The sequence below is a fragment of the Scatophagus argus genome, chromosome 7 (assembly GCF_020382885.2).
Source record: "Scatophagus argus isolate fScaArg1 chromosome 7, fScaArg1.pri, whole genome shotgun sequence".
Taxonomy (NCBI): Eukaryota; Metazoa; Chordata; class Actinopteri; family Scatophagidae; genus Scatophagus; species Scatophagus argus.
The window spans coordinates 10,948,133-10,965,372 of NC_058499.1; the positions used below are offsets into that span (position 1 = coordinate 10,948,133).

The 17,240-nt window shown below is 40.9% G+C and overlaps 1 protein-coding gene across 3 annotated transcripts; it reads right to left on the reverse strand.

The window, feature by feature from the left end:
- Positions 1 to 1,683: 1,683 nt before the first annotated feature.
- Positions 1,684 to 17,165, reverse strand: dapk2b (death-associated protein kinase 2b). Of its 3 annotated transcripts, XM_046393433.1 has the most exons (12): positions 16,968 to 17,165; positions 16,254 to 16,413; positions 9,588 to 9,809; positions 8,727 to 8,865; positions 7,815 to 7,944; positions 7,643 to 7,691; positions 7,524 to 7,550; positions 7,264 to 7,416; positions 6,770 to 6,815; positions 3,911 to 4,000; positions 3,697 to 3,777; positions 1,684 to 3,054 (listed from the first exon to the last, which is right to left on the reverse strand). In XM_046393433.1, exons 2-12 carry the CDS (start codon positions 16,328 to 16,330, stop codon positions 2,977 to 2,979), a joined length of 1,092 nt encoding a protein of 363 aa, XP_046249389.1. In that variant the 5' UTR covers positions 16,331 to 16,413; positions 16,968 to 17,165; the 3' UTR covers positions 1,684 to 2,976. The 3 variants fall into 3 exon arrangements, with proteins under 3 accessions (XP_046249389.1, XP_046249388.1, XP_046249387.1); XM_046393432.1 differs by lacking the exons at positions 1,684 to 3,054; positions 3,697 to 3,777; positions 3,911 to 4,000 and adding an exon at positions 4,170 to 6,035 and having other exon boundaries at positions 16,254 to 16,409; XM_046393431.1 differs by lacking the exons at positions 1,684 to 3,054; positions 3,697 to 3,777; positions 3,911 to 4,000 and adding an exon at positions 4,170 to 6,035.
- Positions 17,166 to 17,240: the final 75 nt, after the last annotated feature.

Here is a 17,240-nt window from a genome sequence, read left to right on the forward strand (position 1 = left end):
TGTGTGTGAACGGCCCATCCATCACATCGTCCCACCATAAGTCTGCTGGAATCCAATGATCCCATAACCCTGTCGCTGGTCGACCACAGAATTGATCCCAGCATACCGGCGGTGACTCTGTTACATGAGATGCTTAAAACCTAACTGTAACAGCTTACCGGAAGGCATGTCATTTCACTCTCTACCAATGACAAAGCTACAAAAGGACTCAAAGCTCATGTTTCAGTGAGACATGGTTGAAATATTTACAGTCACCAGCCTGGAGATAGATGACCTGAGAGTGCTGCAAATGTTTTCTCTTATCTCATCTTATGCCAGTAACTCACAAGTTGTTATTATTCATACTACTGTAAAACAACTCTAATAAGGACCTAAGATGTATAAAGATAACAGTGTGATGTTGTCCATCTAACTCATCATGTCAAGGAGTACTATTCAGCCTGGAGGAGCTTTGTCATTTCTACTTACTTTGATGTAAACTACAGTTGCCAAAGCATATTTGGAAAGACTGAAGATAAAGTCAAGTAATCTGTGTGTATGTACTCAATTACCGAGCCTGCTGTAACACAGAATACAGCTTACAAGCGAAGCAAGTCAAACAAAGAAAATGGCTGAAAACGTTAGCTGAAAGTGATGACTAAATGGCAGCTAAATAAGCTAATCTTCTCAATGTATTTCAACCATTTATCTGTAACTTTTAATACCAGTGGTTAAATAGACAATCTAAAGTAACTGATTGAAATTTTTATCTCAAAGGAATGAATAAACAGTTGGAACACTTAGCTAAAAGCTAAAAGCAGTGGACAAATTGTTCAAGTATTTCTACACATTAAGAGTAATGGATTAATTGTTAATACACAAACAAATGTATTAGAAACAAATTAAAAAGCTATAGCTAAAAGTTGAAAGCTGAAAGTTATTGCTAAAATAGTTTGGAAATTAGTAGTTTGAAATTATCAGTTTATTATCAGTTTCGGTTTTTGAAGCTTGATCCACACCTTTTTGTCATTTTGTAAACATATAGTTAGTAAATCACCCATCTTCATGGAAGTGCAATGCTAAATCAGTGGAGTGCCTCCTCAAACCCCAGCACGGAGCACTGTGTATTAAATGGCTTGTGCTCTTGCACTGAACCTAAAATCATTCTGTAATGAGATGTTGAAGCATGAACAGGCTTACAGATTTCAGACTGACCCACTTGCTGAATATGATTCCTTTCCTTTTCTTCCATCTGTGTGGAGCTGGCCTACATTGTGTCACTGCCAAAAATGCTATTTAGTTCAGGTCAAATTATCCCTCCAATCTCTTTCAGGCCAACTGAGCCCAAACAACATTACTGTTGTGAGACTAAATAATTGACCAATGGCAGGATGAAAAATCAGTAGAAGTTTACTGTCACAATTAGTGCTCGTTGATTCTTAAAGAGTTAATAATGTATTTAATGTCTATTGACAGTCTTATTTTGCTTTGACAGAGATCCTGGCTCGCTGCTGATACACTTTTCAAACTCCTAAACCATAAGCTCTGCGCTGATGTTAAAGTTAAAGAGGCCTCTTCATAATAAGATTGCCTTAAATGGAAATAGACAAGGTTTGACAGCACCGATTTACATCCAAGGATAAAAAGATGCTCTTGTTTTTTTTTTCTCGTTTTTCTTTCAAGAAAGAAGAAAGAAGAAAACACTCACATTCATTAATTTATTAAACAAAAACATTCAGTTTACAGTACATACAAGTGAACAGAAAACAATGCACGTTTAAAAGAAGTGAATGCGTCTTTTAATGAGCTTGAATCCACTGAAATTAAGACATTTGGCTGATATTATATATCCCTGTACCATAAATACATCATAATAGTACATCAGGAACTAAAAATTGCCTTAAAATATTCAACTGCGAATGTTCGTTTATAAAGTATTTCTGTCTTCTGTCTTTATGTTTACATACAATGAAATGCAATTACTGTCCCACTGGACATGAGTAATGTTAAATTCTACAGTAAACAGACAGCACTGTACAGTGACCAGGCTTCAGATATTTTATTGAGATGAAAATGAAAATGTTAATGTGTTAAACAGTGTTCACACTAGAGTTATTATAGTTGTGTGTTATTTATTAATTTTTATTTTTCTTTATATTTTTGTTTTTGGAGTGGGTTCGCTCATTTCACTTCAATTTTTGTTGTTTAAAAATGTTTAGTTTTAGTTTAGGTGTTATTGGATTTTTTTTTTTAATCATATGTTGTATGTGTCAAGGGTAAGAACTGGGAGGTTAAGAACAGCTTTTACAATGAGTTGACAACTTTTATCAGATTGACAAAGACGAAGACATTTCCTTTATGTTTTTACTGTATTTTCTTTTGTTTTATAAGTACACCACATCGTTTCAGTCGTAGTTTAGCCTTAGTTGCCTACAATAACCTTGGTTCACACAGTCATTGTGTGTTAAGCAGAACAGCACACAAACATGTGGTTATGAAGATCTGCTACCATTTTGTCAATCTGCAAAGCTAAATCCTTTCATCTGGCAACGCTTGTACAACTCGTAATACATTTCTTGCAAATCTGCACATGCAGCCTGCACAATAAAAAGATAATCTAACTCTCTGTCCATACCCGACTGTTAAATGACAGCTGAGGGACTTTTAAGACTGCAGTTATTAGAGGAAGCTGCCTACATGCTTTTGTACATTGGCTTCCCAGTTCCTGTCATCGATAATCCAGTTACATCTTCCTGTGCCAGAAAACAGTAGCTCGAATTTGGAAATTGCAGAATGTTATCTAGCACACAGCAGATGATCTGCTGGTCAGTCAAGTCACCTTGACCAATGAAAACACTGCACACAGCAGTCGCTCAAATACTGTAGCTGATTCCTCCTGACAAGTAACAGCCGCAATGCGTGCGTCAAAAAAGAGCAGAGTCACTGTTTTGCAACCGAAACATCACTAACTGACACACACAGAGCCTGGAGTTGCTCTCAGGAAGTGCTGCTTCTCTTTCTGGTCCTCGGCCTCCTCTTCAGAATTTCTTCTTCTTGGTCACTTTCACAATCCCTCTGAAATAATCAAAACGTTTTGGTTGGAGGTACAGCTTGTGCAATTGTTTGTGTGGTGACAGGCGATGACAGCTCTTGGCAAAATGTGAGGATTGTTTTATTACTTTTGGAAATGCAGGGTGCAGAATTACTAGCTTCATGTTGGTGCAGTACAGTTAATGTGAAGCTACAGCCAGCAGCCAGTTAGCTAAGCTTAGCACAAAAGGAAACCCTGGTTTTTAAGTCACAAATTATTACTTAAATTACTTATTTCTTGTTTGTTTAATCCATACAAAAACTGAAGTGTAAAGGATTCCATTGGATGTCTAGCAATCTCGATCATTGTGACAACTACACATCGGGATATTGTAGCTTCTAAGAGCTGACTTTGACGTTTTGAGATATGACACATTAACTGGTGAGCTTTAGAGGCACTGGTAGGCAGACTGCACGACCTTTGGATGGTGCCAGGCTAGCTGCTTCACCATGTCTCCAGTTTTTGTGCTGAGCTAACCAGCTGCAGGCTGCAAGGTGAGAGTGGCAACAATCTTCTCAACAAACTCCTGTCAGGAAAGCAAAAATGCAAAATTCCTAAAAGGTCAAACTGCTGCTTTAAGTCCGGATTGAATTATCGCTGTTAGCATCATAACGGTAAGTTCTTACCCCGTCCTGCTCAGGCAGCTTTTGGCCCTTCTTCATGATCCGTGTTAAGTGGTTGCACAGGGCAACAATTCTGAATGACAGCTGTAGAGATAGCGATAAGAGATAAAAGCAAAGGGAATGAGTCACAAAATCAAAAGAGTGACTATTTCTTTTCTATAGAACCCTGATTACTGTAAGGGAACCACCCAATATTGCTCCAAATACTGTACTTTACCTTCCACCTGCGTCTGGCGTACTGTCTCCTAAAGTTTTCCAAGTTGACCACTGACAACCTCTTCACCATGGCCTGTCTGGGGTTCAGAGGCTGCGGAGACACAATGACGGATGAAATAGCAGAGCAAGTATCTTTCAAGTTAAGGTCAAATGTTCAAGTTCAAGAACACTGCGCTATGGTACCGGTCTAATTCTGACACTACCCTTTGAAGAACAAGAAGAAATACACTGAAATCTCAAATCACAAAACAGAAATGGGATACATAATAAACGATCATTTATTTCAGTGCTTTGATGGTGTAAAATGTCAGTGTGCATGTAAAAGGCAAAGCCAAAATGTTTATAGGTGTGTTGATGTGTGTTGAGGTGCAAACAAACACTGACAAGAAGGTGACACATTCTCAAACACGTGATCTTATCATAGATGTTGTTTGTCTTGTCGGCACATAGAACATCTCCAAGAAAGAAAAAAAAAAAAAATTTTTTAAATAAATAAATAAATTCAACCTTCAGTAAAAGTGCAAATTTGAATCACTGAAAAATAATCTGAAAAACACATTTAGGAGCACAAATCTGTCCTTACAAATGGATAACCATTGTTTAAAAAAAAAAAAAGAAGTCAATACACAAGCTAAAAAAATAGAATGGCATGAAAAAATAAATCAAATCAATAAATCAAAAAGAACTTCTGGTACCTTCCATTGAAAATACTTCTTCTGTGTTCTTCTCATTATAACACAGTAAAAACATTCATAATCAATATACATCTTCATTATCATCAACAAAGATAAATAAAAAGCTACCTGACCCGAATACTCAAACAAGAGCAGTGCATAAATAAATCCTCTGTTCATTTCGCTTTACCTTTAGAAAATTAATAACATGATTGTGTCATAATTATTGCAACTTAAAGGACTAGTTCAACATGTTGAGAAATCTGCTTTTTTGCCCAGAGTTAGATGAGAACGCCCCTCTTACATCTGTCTCATATCTGTAGTTAGCTTGGTTTAGGACGGGAAGCTGGGAGAAACAGCTCACCTGACTCTGTCCAAAGATAACAAAATCTGCCTACCAATCACTCATTTACATGTCATTTGTTTAACCCAAACAAAAAAACTAAGCGTAAAAAATGACAAGTTGCCTTTTTTGCTGGGGGTTATGTGCTGAACTAATGACTTCCTGGTGTGCTGTTGTCACTCACTGCCCTCGAAAAGCACAACCTGTTGTTTTCACACTTTACTTACACTCAAAGTTTTTGCAAGGCTCAGATCAACAAGATATAACGTGTTAAACTGTGAGTCCGACTTGCTGAGCTGAGCTAACCATCGTCTGCCTGTAGTTTCGTATTCACCATACAGATGTACCACAGAGTTCACACAAGACGAAGCTACTCAATTTTGTATTGGGGAAAAAAAAACAATGTGTTGATTTCAAAACAGCTTGTAAAGCTCAATAAAAGATCAATAAATGTGGGCCTTCACTTCAGTAAGTCAGCCAGACTCTGTGAGCGGCTGTTTGGCCTCGGGACACAACTCCCTCCTGCAGGACCGATGCAGCAGCTCCATCAGCGCCTGCTTCACGTCCGTATTCAGACTGCTGCTGAGGACACTGCCGTTGGCTCCTTCCGGGTGCAGAGAGGTCATCACTTCCTGCAGCCACTGCAGCTCGGAGTTTAGCTCCTGCCTCAGAGCGTCCAGCTGACTCTGCCTCTGGTTGTACTTCCCACTGATGCTCTCCAGACTGGCATCTATAGCCTTCATGTCCTCCTGCAGCTGTCTCCTCGTGGCCTCCACTTTGCGGAACTCGTAGCGAACCTGGGACAGCTGTTTCCTTGCAGTCTCGCTCTCCTCCTTGTACCAGGCCTCCTTGTCATTGTAGATGGAGAGCAGTGCTTCGATATCACCCTGCAGAGTGTGGTGGGCTCCTGCCACCTCCGACAGTCCCGTCTCCATCAGACTGACGTCCTCCACCACGTGGGCAAAACGTTCAAAGTTGGCATAGGTGTTATTCTGTGGCATGCTGGAGTGGGACTGGATGGTGTACTCCTTTAGACGCTTTGTCTTCAGCTGCTCCGCTTTCTTCTCCACCTCAGGGGCAGTGTTATTCTCTTCTGTGGGGCCACAGGACTTCAGACAGAAGGGTTGGGATAAGGGGGACATTGAGTGAGAGGCTGTCTCATTGGTGTTGCATCTTGAAAACACACACTGGCGGTGAATATTCCAGCAGACGTGGCACCGTAGGGTTAACGTGCGACCCTACAGCGAAAGCCATAGCAGGTAAGAGCGCCAAAAAACAATGGACATTCCTGCTGAGCGTGTTATGTTTCCTGGCTTCATGCTTGTACCCAAACAGGACGAAGACTCCACAGAAAAACACCATTCACATGCAGCAGCTAATGTGGGACTAGATGTCTTCAGCATTACAGGTTGTTAAAAGTCCGTGCCATTAAAAACAACAATTAGTGAGATCCAGCTTCAGTTTGTCGCTTGAATTTCCAGACAAAATGACTACTTGGGATTCCAAAAGACATCTGTACAAGACGTGTGGAGCTCAGTGTGTTGTTAGGTGAAGGGTGAGAGTTATACTCCCAGAGGGGGGGGTGTGGTGCAGTGATGGATACAATCTACAGTAACTGTGATAAAGTATGTTTTCACCAAGTTAGGACATACATAAAAAGTGTGTGGGTGGATTTTTTTTTTTTTGGTTTAAAGATGGATATTGTTCTCTCATAAGAAACAAACCTCTTACCCATATGTTACCTTTGACATGAACTGTTAAATGATGTTTGTAGTGGGTGGGGGTGGTGACAGGAGTTACTGAGAATTAAAAAAAAACATGCTGTAATACACATTAATCATACCTTAATCCAATGATGATTGAGGGCTTCTTGTATTGTCATTCGTTTTCTAAAACAATGAGAGGAAGATGAAGAAAATGCAGCTGTGTAAATATACGTGAACACGAAGTACGGTGAGCAGTCCTGCTTTAGGATGTGAATCTCTGAGGAGTACTCTCACACTGGGATAAGTTTCACAGGAATATTCAGTTTCCTGGAGGTGCATTAAAACGGAAACACAAAGCAACATGAAGAGGGTCACAAAGAAAGACGGGTTTTACACAGTTTTACAGTAATTAGTTTACAGCATAAGTAATATTTATTTAGCTTATCTCATTTTGTGTGTCACACTGTGTACCAAAAACAAATGGGCCTAAATCCTTGCTCTAGATTTCTGTGGACTGGCTGCTCTTTCATTCACATTTGGATCAAGTCTTGGGATTTAATACTCTTAGGATTTATTGCAGCGGGCTTTGTTTTGGAATTGTCAGACTTGACCTTCGGCCTCAGTTCTTTACCTCCTGTCCTTCTCCAAGAGCTGTCTGATGAAACTCTTGGCCAGCTCGCTCGTGTTGCTAAAGAACTCCTCGTCGAAGTCGTAGTTCATCGCCGAGATGTTTCCCAGCGTTTCCTGCTTCGTGTCACCGAGGAAAGGCGACGCGCCGCTCAAACTGAAACAACAGCAGAAACACTCACTCTCACCCACTCAGAATGCCCTAGATAATCTCTTAAGGTACATTAAGATCCCCATTAATAATCATGAATCCTCCCAACTTACAGTATATATGTGATGACTCCAATGCTCCTGTGAAAACCAGCACAAGGTTAATCCAAAGTTATGCACTGCAGCCTGTTGTATGGAAGGCAGGAGAGTCAGAGGTAATTAAAGGCTCTTACCACATGTCTGCCTCCAATCCCAGTGGCTCATAGTTGACTATCTCTGGAGCTGAAAATAGATGGCACACACTCCTACATCACAAACAGAGCCAAGCCAAACACCAAGCCTTTTCTCAAGATTGTCCTACCACTGTAAACACATCTCATATATATCTATGTAGATAACACTTACCAACAAATTCAGGGGTCCCAAAAATGTTTTTGAAATCAGTCCCAGCTTCTATTTTGTGTGCCAGTCCAAAGTCTATGAGTTTGATGCGAGGTAGAGGAACATTCCTGTCCAACAGCATTATATTTTCAGGCTGATGCATGAAAAGAACAAAAACAGAGAGGCATTTTTGTCAACAGATCTCTACTGACAGGTGAGGTCGGGCATATAAACAACAGTGAGTGAAACAAGTTACCTGGTTAAAGCCGCCTTTTGTGTAAGCATTAAAGAAAAAACACTGCAACAGTTACAGTCGTACTTGTGAGTGTGAATTATTAAAAGGAAACACATGGGAAATTTTGCTCATTGTTTACTCATCAGATAAGAAGAACTCACAGCAAACAAGCAAATAAGCAAACTTCAAACTAAAATCTCCACCTTGACCCAACTATTCAAAAAAAAGCTCACAAGTTCTGTCACATTTAGTCAGCACAAATACATTTTCTCTGACTATTAACTTCCAGATTTGACAGAAAATGCTAAGCACAAATGAGTCAGATGATTCAGTCAGGAGTCAAGGCCCTCTCTCAGTGTTTCTTTCCTTAATAGCCAAAACAAAAAGCATCTAAATGAAGAGGAGCTGCAGCAGAAACACAGTGACTATCAGAGCGCAGCGTGGGAGACACGGCTCTCTGAAAGCGAAGAGATAACCTTGTGGTGTCTGTATCTGAGCGTTTGGACTTCAGCCACAGAAAACAGGAAGGATGTGTGATGCCGGATAGTGAAGCTCCCCCCACGTGTACACCTTCTTTAAATATTTGACATTAATTTCAGCCTGTTCTAGCCTGTACGTGAAAGTTCAGAAAGTGTGGAGGTAAAGAAGCTCATCTCAAATACAGATTTACATATGATGCACAAAACAAACACATTTTGTACCTTCAGATCAAAATGTGTGATCCCCTTGGAGTGAAGGTACTGGACTCCATCGAGGATTTGTTTGATAAACTGAGTGGCCTCCTCTTCACTGAGAGACTCCTTTTGCGCCAAGAAATCAAAAAGCTCTCCTCCAGACACCCTGCAAAACACACACACACACACAGACACACACTCAGAGACTGATCTCGTGCACTCAGATAATCTGAAACAAGGGTGCTCTTGAATGTTATCTAAAATGAGTTCTCAGGATTAGGATGCAGTAGCTCAGGATGCCTTAGATATGTTTGCTCATGGTAGCTATTTGGATCCACCTTGAGTCAGTCTGCCCTACTTATGAATCATGCTTTCAAGCTTTAATAATGAAAAAAGCTTCTGAAAAGTGGTATAAAGCGTCCTTTGACCAGCTGGCGGTCCATAAACATGATGCTCTTTTCATATTCACACAAAGAAAACACAATAGGCTGAATGACGCACAGTGTCTCATCCTGCGTCTGTGTTTGATTGGACTGAGCTTGGTTTTAGTCCTAATTGTGGCCTTCGTGTTCCCAGGCACTCGCTGGACCCAGACTGGATCCTCTGAGGCCCCATTTCGACACAAGGCTTATTGACTCTGTTCGTTTCTTTCCGGCACACGTGATCCTGGCAAAAGGTTTTCAGCAAACACAGGTTCAACAAACAACCTGTGTACACTGAACTAAACTCACAGATCAGGACATGGACACAACTTTACAGGAATGCACTGACATTATTTGGGGATTTTGCCATTCAAAGATATGCTAAACGAAAAAAATCTTTGAGTTTGGATGTATTAAGGTGTAACATTGGTGTAATGCATTGATGTGTTGTCAAATCAAGACTCACAGCTCGAGGATGAGCACCACATCTGTGCGGTTCTCGTATACATCATGTAGAGATATGATGTTGGGGTGCTGGATCTGCTGCAGGATGTGCACTTCCCTCTCAATCTCCTCTCTCCTTACACCACGTCTGCTGGCCCGACTCTGACGCTTCTTGATGAACTTGGCTGCGTATTCGGTGCCGGTACTCTTCTCTTTACATCGTTTGACAATTGCAAACTGCCCACTGCAGGCACAGAAGAAGAAAAACATTACTAAATGTTAATTGCTGCGTTTTTAAAGACACAGCTGATTAAAATCCTCCACGTTACCATAAAGACAAGTTTTGTGGTCATGCCTATACTATAGGCATCATTTTTCAAGATAAGGGAACAATTCCTAATGAAAGTCTTTATAATCAACAACAGGATATATGGGTGAAGACAGATGTCTGAGAGGAAGCCACGCGTCAAAACTGAAATAATGAGGTATAGTTCATCACTTCCTGTTTCCCAACAAGACAGAGAACAATCAGACGGGCCGGCAAGTGTGGACAGAGCTGCTGTCCTCCCACTCCAGACTCCCTCCTGCCAAATTTCTAGCCATCCTCGAGAGATCAGTCCACTGAAATATCCCAAGCATTTCACAACAGAGGTGTGGCTTGGAGACCATCTCTCAGTGGATTATTGTTTTCTTTTCACTGTGCTCTTGTTTTGTATGCTACAGTCTGCGGACATGTCACAGTTTAAATCCTGAGCTGTGCGAACCCAATATGGCCATTTCATATTCCTAGACAGAGGGTGACTCCACCAGTAAACTTTTTCCTTTACTGTCACTCTCCTCTAACATAACCACAGAGGCATTTCATTTATAATTGGCCTACAGACAGACCGAATAAGATGTCAGAACATTTTCCAGCACTGACACCCAGTTAAATATATGTTGAGTCTGCACCGCTTTATTATCAGATCAGCACTTGTAATCTCAGACATGACTAAGGTGGTGGCCACTCCTGCTGCTTTTTAGACACTTCCTGCTGCTGTGGGCTGACCTGCCCAGCCTATAGATTAAATACATACAAAACAAGCCTCTCAGTCACTGATGCCAATAACAAGACAAGAGGGCGAATGTAGTGGCGGAGCTGGCAAAGACTTTCCGAGTGGGCAGTATGAACGTTATCTTTGACAAGACAGAAGGGAAAGATCCAGTCAAATATACATAGTGACTAGTATGAATGGAGAAAACACATAAAAGCCTGTGGACCAGCAACTTTACATTGCAAATTCTCAGCACATGTATTTTTAGACATTACAAATGAGCACACAAAGAAAGAGATAATAACTGGAAGGCTTTTCATATGTTTTACACATAACTGTCCACACAGAGATTCCAGGGTGGCTGTGAGAGGCTGTCCAGTCTGTGTCCGCTATCATCACTGTGTCTAGTGGGCTAAGAATAGCGCAGCCCACAGGCTTATTCTCCACCTGCCACCTCTCTCATGCTGCAGAGGTGAAGGAAAAAAGCCTATAGAGCTAGAGAAGTGAAGTGAAGAGGAAGACTGTCGGGAGGAGGTGCCAGATAAAAGCTGTCCAAAAAAACATGGATACTCACTCAAGTTCCTGCCCCTGTTCACACAGCAGTTTAACACTTGTGCTTATAAATACATCCCACACAAATAACATGTAAAAGTAAATATCTGTGTGAATAACAGCAACCCTTATGACTCTTTAACCTCATTAGTGTTTGACACTTGAGCCCTTTTGTTGAGGCACACCCAGTCCTGCGCTTACACACTTTTACAATCACATCTGGGACCCAAGGTCCACAAGGACGTTCAGCTAAGACTCTTTTCTAAGGTTTCCTCGCTCAAAAACAACAAAACAACTCTTACTGTGGTGTACGCAAGCCCAGATCTTCAATGACTGTTTTGCTGGAGGGACAAAATGTTTGGTTCAACTTCCAACATTATGCAATTGTATACAGCAACACCGCACATGTATAAATCAACATTTCATTGTCTGAAAAAAATGAAATTTTAAGTACACAGATGTTTCAAATAAAAATGAATGTTTGAGTGAGTGAGAACAACAACCTCCCAGAGTTTCTCAACCAAAAAGACCCATGGAAGTTATTATTAAGCCCATTTACTTCATATCAGGGCAACAAAAACACCGACAACATCGGATATTGGTGTGAACACAGGAGAGAACACATGCTGTAACAAAGGTCTTCAAAGAGTTGTACACTCATGCCGTAAAGGAAACGTGGTGAGTGGGGTGCCGGAGCAGAGCAGCAGCGTGGAATCTGAAATGCTCCCTGTGCTATCTGTTCTATTCATGGGACATTTCCACCCCTGAGACATCCCTGAAAGGCTGACCCTGTTAGAGATGACTACGATAATGTGTGAACTGAAGAGGAGAGTAAGTCGCTCAATGAATTCCACTTGCAAAAACAGGCGTAAATTACCCCAAGGGGAGAAATGGTTTCATGGAAGGATAACAGCAACAGTGTCTTTTATTTGCCTGTAGAGCAAGGCCGAACAGGATTACACATGGCCGTTGTAGTCCAAACGCGAGAAAGTACACATTACAAATGTCAGAGCCAAGGCTTTACTTCAGTGCTCTTACAAAGCATGGAGAAAGAAGTGATGCTGGGAGTGGTATTCCACAACGGGCCAGGCGTGCCGGCTGTCTTAGCTCTAAGCTGGGCCAATGGGGCTGAAAGTACCATCTCCCTGCAGAGTTTCCACTTCCAACAGCTGAAGGTCATTATCCACAGCCAAGGTTGGAAGGAATGCTCGGACAAGTGGCGCCGGCCCAATATTTAAACACATTTCTCAGCCAAACAACCTCTGGGGCAGTGTGACAAAGACATCCAGAATCATAATTGACCAAGCCCCGTTCCTATCCCACCATCTGTAAAATCAAATGTGATGGCGGAGCAGATCAAACTTCTAAAGTATGACTCATCACTGCATAAAGTTTCATTTCTATGTGAAACGCCAGATACACAATTCGTAAGTCCCTTTATGTGCAACTATTGTTTCAATATTTGTGCCCATGAAAAGTTCAGGACACTCTAGATTCCCACTTGTTTTGAACTGGTGCAATGTCAGTCTCATGTCCAAGCAGTCAACATGGAGTTCCCTCTGACGGGCTGCACTGCATAAACACATTTTTCACCTACTCGACAGCAGGAATGTCTGTTCCTCAGAGCCGACTACATACGTTCTTGTCCTGCTCCTTGCACATGCATGCCTGCTGTCTATATGCTATAGATACATCGTGTACAGTAAATCCCTTTGGAGAAATTCTAGCACTTTACTGCGCTCTTCAGGAGCACCTGTCCGCCTCACGACTGTCAGTTCTTTTCACTTCAACACATCAAGTGTGTGAAGGCTGCGGCCTTAAGTATGCATCACTGCCCTTCTTGCATCCTCTCCGAAGAAACCAAACTTCTGTGAGCTAAAATCATTTCTCTAATTCAGTTCCCACTGCACAAATTTGCTTAGTATTTCTAGAAATTGCAAATATTGCATTAACCAAAGATAAATTGGGAAACACTTTCATGTGTGGTGTGATGTGACCTTTTTAGTGTTCCTGCAATCAGCTGGAACTAGACATTTGAGTAATTTAATACCAAGAGTCTCAAGCTCTGTGAGGCTGCCTATTACAATAATTATGCTATCAACACATCTTATCTTATTAATATAAATATATAGCAATTGAACAATCTAATCAACATATGGACATGAACTCAGACACGACCCGATGAAAAGGGGCAAAAACTAGATTACTGGATTATATGGCCTAATAGGGAATGAATGTATGCACCAATGTGTCACACATAATATTTATTTAAATTTAACTTTCGTTAACTGAGCCTGAAAACCCATTTTATTTTAGTTGTGTGGTTTAATTTATGTTTTTTTATATGTGGGATATTTTATACTTATTTTTTCCATTTACAGTGTCGAACAAATTAAAACCTAACCTCTAACAAAGGGGTGTACCGCATTATTGTGCTATTGTAATATTATTATATCAGTGGTATAAAATGGTTTTAAAACGACAACAGTATTGTTTGTTGCCCTTATGTCTTGGGACGATAGTTGTGACAGGCCCAGCTGTACTCACAGTAGGGACATTGAAGGTTCTTTCAGCTTAGTGCTACCTTTATCACTTTAAAATGTTGACCCGACGGTGGTGAAAAGTTAAGGGGTCACCAAAGTCATCACAATTCATCTTGACTTAACAGCAATCCATCCAATAGTTGTTGAGACAGTTCTCTGAGAAGCACAGACGTAAACCTTCCGGTGGCGTCAAATGAAAAGTCAGACAATCACTTAAGTCAGTGGGATTCATCCTCTGGGGATGAAAAAATTTATTTGCAATCTAATCAACAGCTGTCTGACCAACACTGCCCTATCTAGAGCCATGTCACTAAAACACCACAAACCCACAACTTTCTGCAACCAATGTGAAGCCTGTGAAGGATTCATAGCCACTATGATGTAAGTGCAGTATTTACAGATTTCAAAATTAGGAGGAAGTTTACAAGCTTTTATTTTTGTTCAGACAGGCAAAGACAATAGCACTTCCTCTCCAGTGTTGTACCCTGTAAGTTTTTGTCATTGCTTGATGATGACTAAGAAAGACTCATTCAGTAAGTGTTTTAGCATCCAGCAAATAGTAGTAGTAAAGGTATAGGGTAAAATGTTCTATGTCATTTTGACCAAATTTTGACAAGAATGACTCATTTGTTGTCAGGTAGACTTGACACACTCCACATAAGTCCTTCCTTCTTTTGGCTTACCTTGACAAACTCTTGCGTCACAGCACACCACAGTCTCAAAAGTCTTATGAGGGGGCTGGTGGCAGCTGAGCACCCACACTGTGACACATCCTATTGTATGTCATCATGAGTGTCATCACTCAGATGGTAAGAAGGCACAGGTGTCAGTAAACGCTTCACATCTCAACCGAAGGGTTGTTTCACAGATACTTTTACCAAAAACTGTCTGTACAGGTGGAAAGAAACATTGAGTACAACTGCGTGGTGCCCTGTGACATTAAATCCATCAGTGGGGGACAATATGATGAATAGACTTTCCTGTAGCGAATGGCTCAACACTTCCACAGAGCACAGAACATATTAGAAGTTTTTGGCCCACACCCCCCTCATCAAATTTCCCCACCCTCTTGAGAGGACAAATGAGTAACAGTTCCACTGTGTATCCCCCGTTATGGTCGAGAGGTCTCAACCCATGAGGCCCTCACACACTGTGGGCGGGGTGGGCCGCATCCTCAAGAACTCGCACAATATCCAGCTGGAGAAATGGTGATGAAATTCTCACACACGTTCGGTAACTGAAACCGACTCTCGACTTGTTTTTTAGTTGCAGGAATCTGTGGCTTTTAACCACAATAGCATCAAGTTTTTGTCACGATGGGGGTTGCGAACGCACCTCAAAGCTGAGTTGTTTTTTCAAGCAACATGTTTCCAACCACAACTCATTGATACTGTCAGCGTGCGATTTAGAAAAAGGATTCTTAGTAAACTTTATACAAACAGGTTTTATAAGTTGTAACTAATTGCTTTATTAATCTTACAAGATAATCAGTTCAATTAAAACCTATTAATAAGAACAAATTTTGATTTGCAAGGTAGCTCTTTAATTATCAGGAAGGTTCAAAAAAGGTATCAGAAAGTTTCCTAAAATCATAATAATAATAACACAGTTCTTAATAAATAAATTTAGGTGCAAATGCTCTGCAGTGTTTTCCCAGGAAATAAGAAAGTAAACATTGAGAAGTTGTTTCTAATGGCTTGTAACTTAGCTATAGCAACACACAGTTTATTAAGCATTATTGAAGCAGTTCACCATTATGAGGGGAGTCATGTTTGAAAATGCCAATATTATCCTTTAAGGGAATTTCCTGTTTATTCTAACCACATTCAATTTTTTCATTTGAATATTTTGCGACTCAAATTAATGAAAAATCTCAATTAAAAAAATACAGTGAAAGCTGGACACTAAACTCTTCTACTAAACATTTCAACAGCAGGTCTGTGTCCTCCCAGGGTGTTTCTGAAGTAAATGAGCAGCAAATACCTGGACATAGCGTATGTTTTCACAAGCAGATAAAAGGTTGAGGTCACACACACACTTTTCTTTCACACCCCCTATATATCTGTTAGCAAGTGATGCACATGTCCAAGCTGTCCTTCCGTGAAAAAATAGATTTATAGCTTCCTCAAATCCATACTGCACCCTGCCAGCTTCCTTTAATGGATGTCTGCTCTGTACAGGCTTGATTAACACACCTTAACAACGACCCTCAACACACTGATCCACCACCCAGAAACAGCTCTTACAACAACAGTAAATCAAATTTGATTCTGTTTCCTGGACTGAACATATTATGCCCAACCAGAGCTTTCATTCTTAGAGTGCGTTTACTGTTGAAACTTTATCTCTTGCTGTAAACTTCAGTCTACTTAAACGCTGCGACACTCCCCATTTCAAGCTTAAACAGGCCAGGTGCTTGCGTACCTACATGCACACAGGGATCACTGCATCAAAGGTGAATGCAAGGGAGAGCTGAATCACACTGACTCACACAAAGCGAGGAGGCTCTTTTTCCGTGAGCTAAACACCTTCACCAAACAGCTTTGAAAATATACTCACCTTCCAAGGACTTCTCCAATTTCATAGAAATCTTCCACATTCTGTTGCTTAAACACCGCCATGCCAGGTGTCTTCATTGACGTGGTTTATCTCCTTTAAGGCTTTTCTCCGCAAGTCCAGCCCTGCTGATGCAGAGAGGTGCGCTCCTGTTGATTTCTGACTGGAGAGATGAAAATGTTTACAACATGCTCCAGCTTGCTGTATAACATTCCACCTAAGAGCCGTACCTACTTTCACTGCTGAGAAACCTTAAACACTGTGAGCTGACCAGCAAAGGAAATAAACAGTGTATTTAGTCCAGTCTTCTGCTTTAAAATTTACTAAGTACAACATGTAAAACTGTGTCACGCTGAGCAGTCCAACACCAGTCTAGTTTGTGTGATTATAGCAGGATTACAAAAGAAAAGAGCATTTTGGTAATTAGGACCGGATATCTGTGAAATTTGCTCCTGTTGTGAAACAATTTGTCTGGTTTAAAAAGTCTGACATTGGCAGCAACACGCCCTATGTAGCCATCAGAAATAACAGTTTTCACTGCTATGTATTAGAATGCAAGATTTGAGTAATAATTAACTGTACACTGTAACAGTGAACCCTTGTGTGCATACAAAAACGTGAAGTATTCACAAACTGAAATACCACTAACTTCCTATATGCTAAGTTCAATGTCACATTTCAAGCAGCTTAACACACACACACTGAGGGTTGTCTTACCTCCTGTCAGACACACAGCTGATGAGAAACTTGAGAGAAAACTACAGCTGGTGCAGTCTCCTCATGGCTGCAGCTCAGACACAGCTCCTTTAGCGTCTCTCTTGTTTTCTGTCTCTTGTGGCAGCACCATCAGGCTTTTGTGTCTGCAGAAGTCCCTCCCCCTGATGGCTCTATTATGAAACTGCAGAGTGAGAGAGGCAGGCTATCAATAAAGATGACAGGCATGCCTGGCGTTTATTCTGAACAAGCATTTGAGGAAGCGGGACGTTTTGG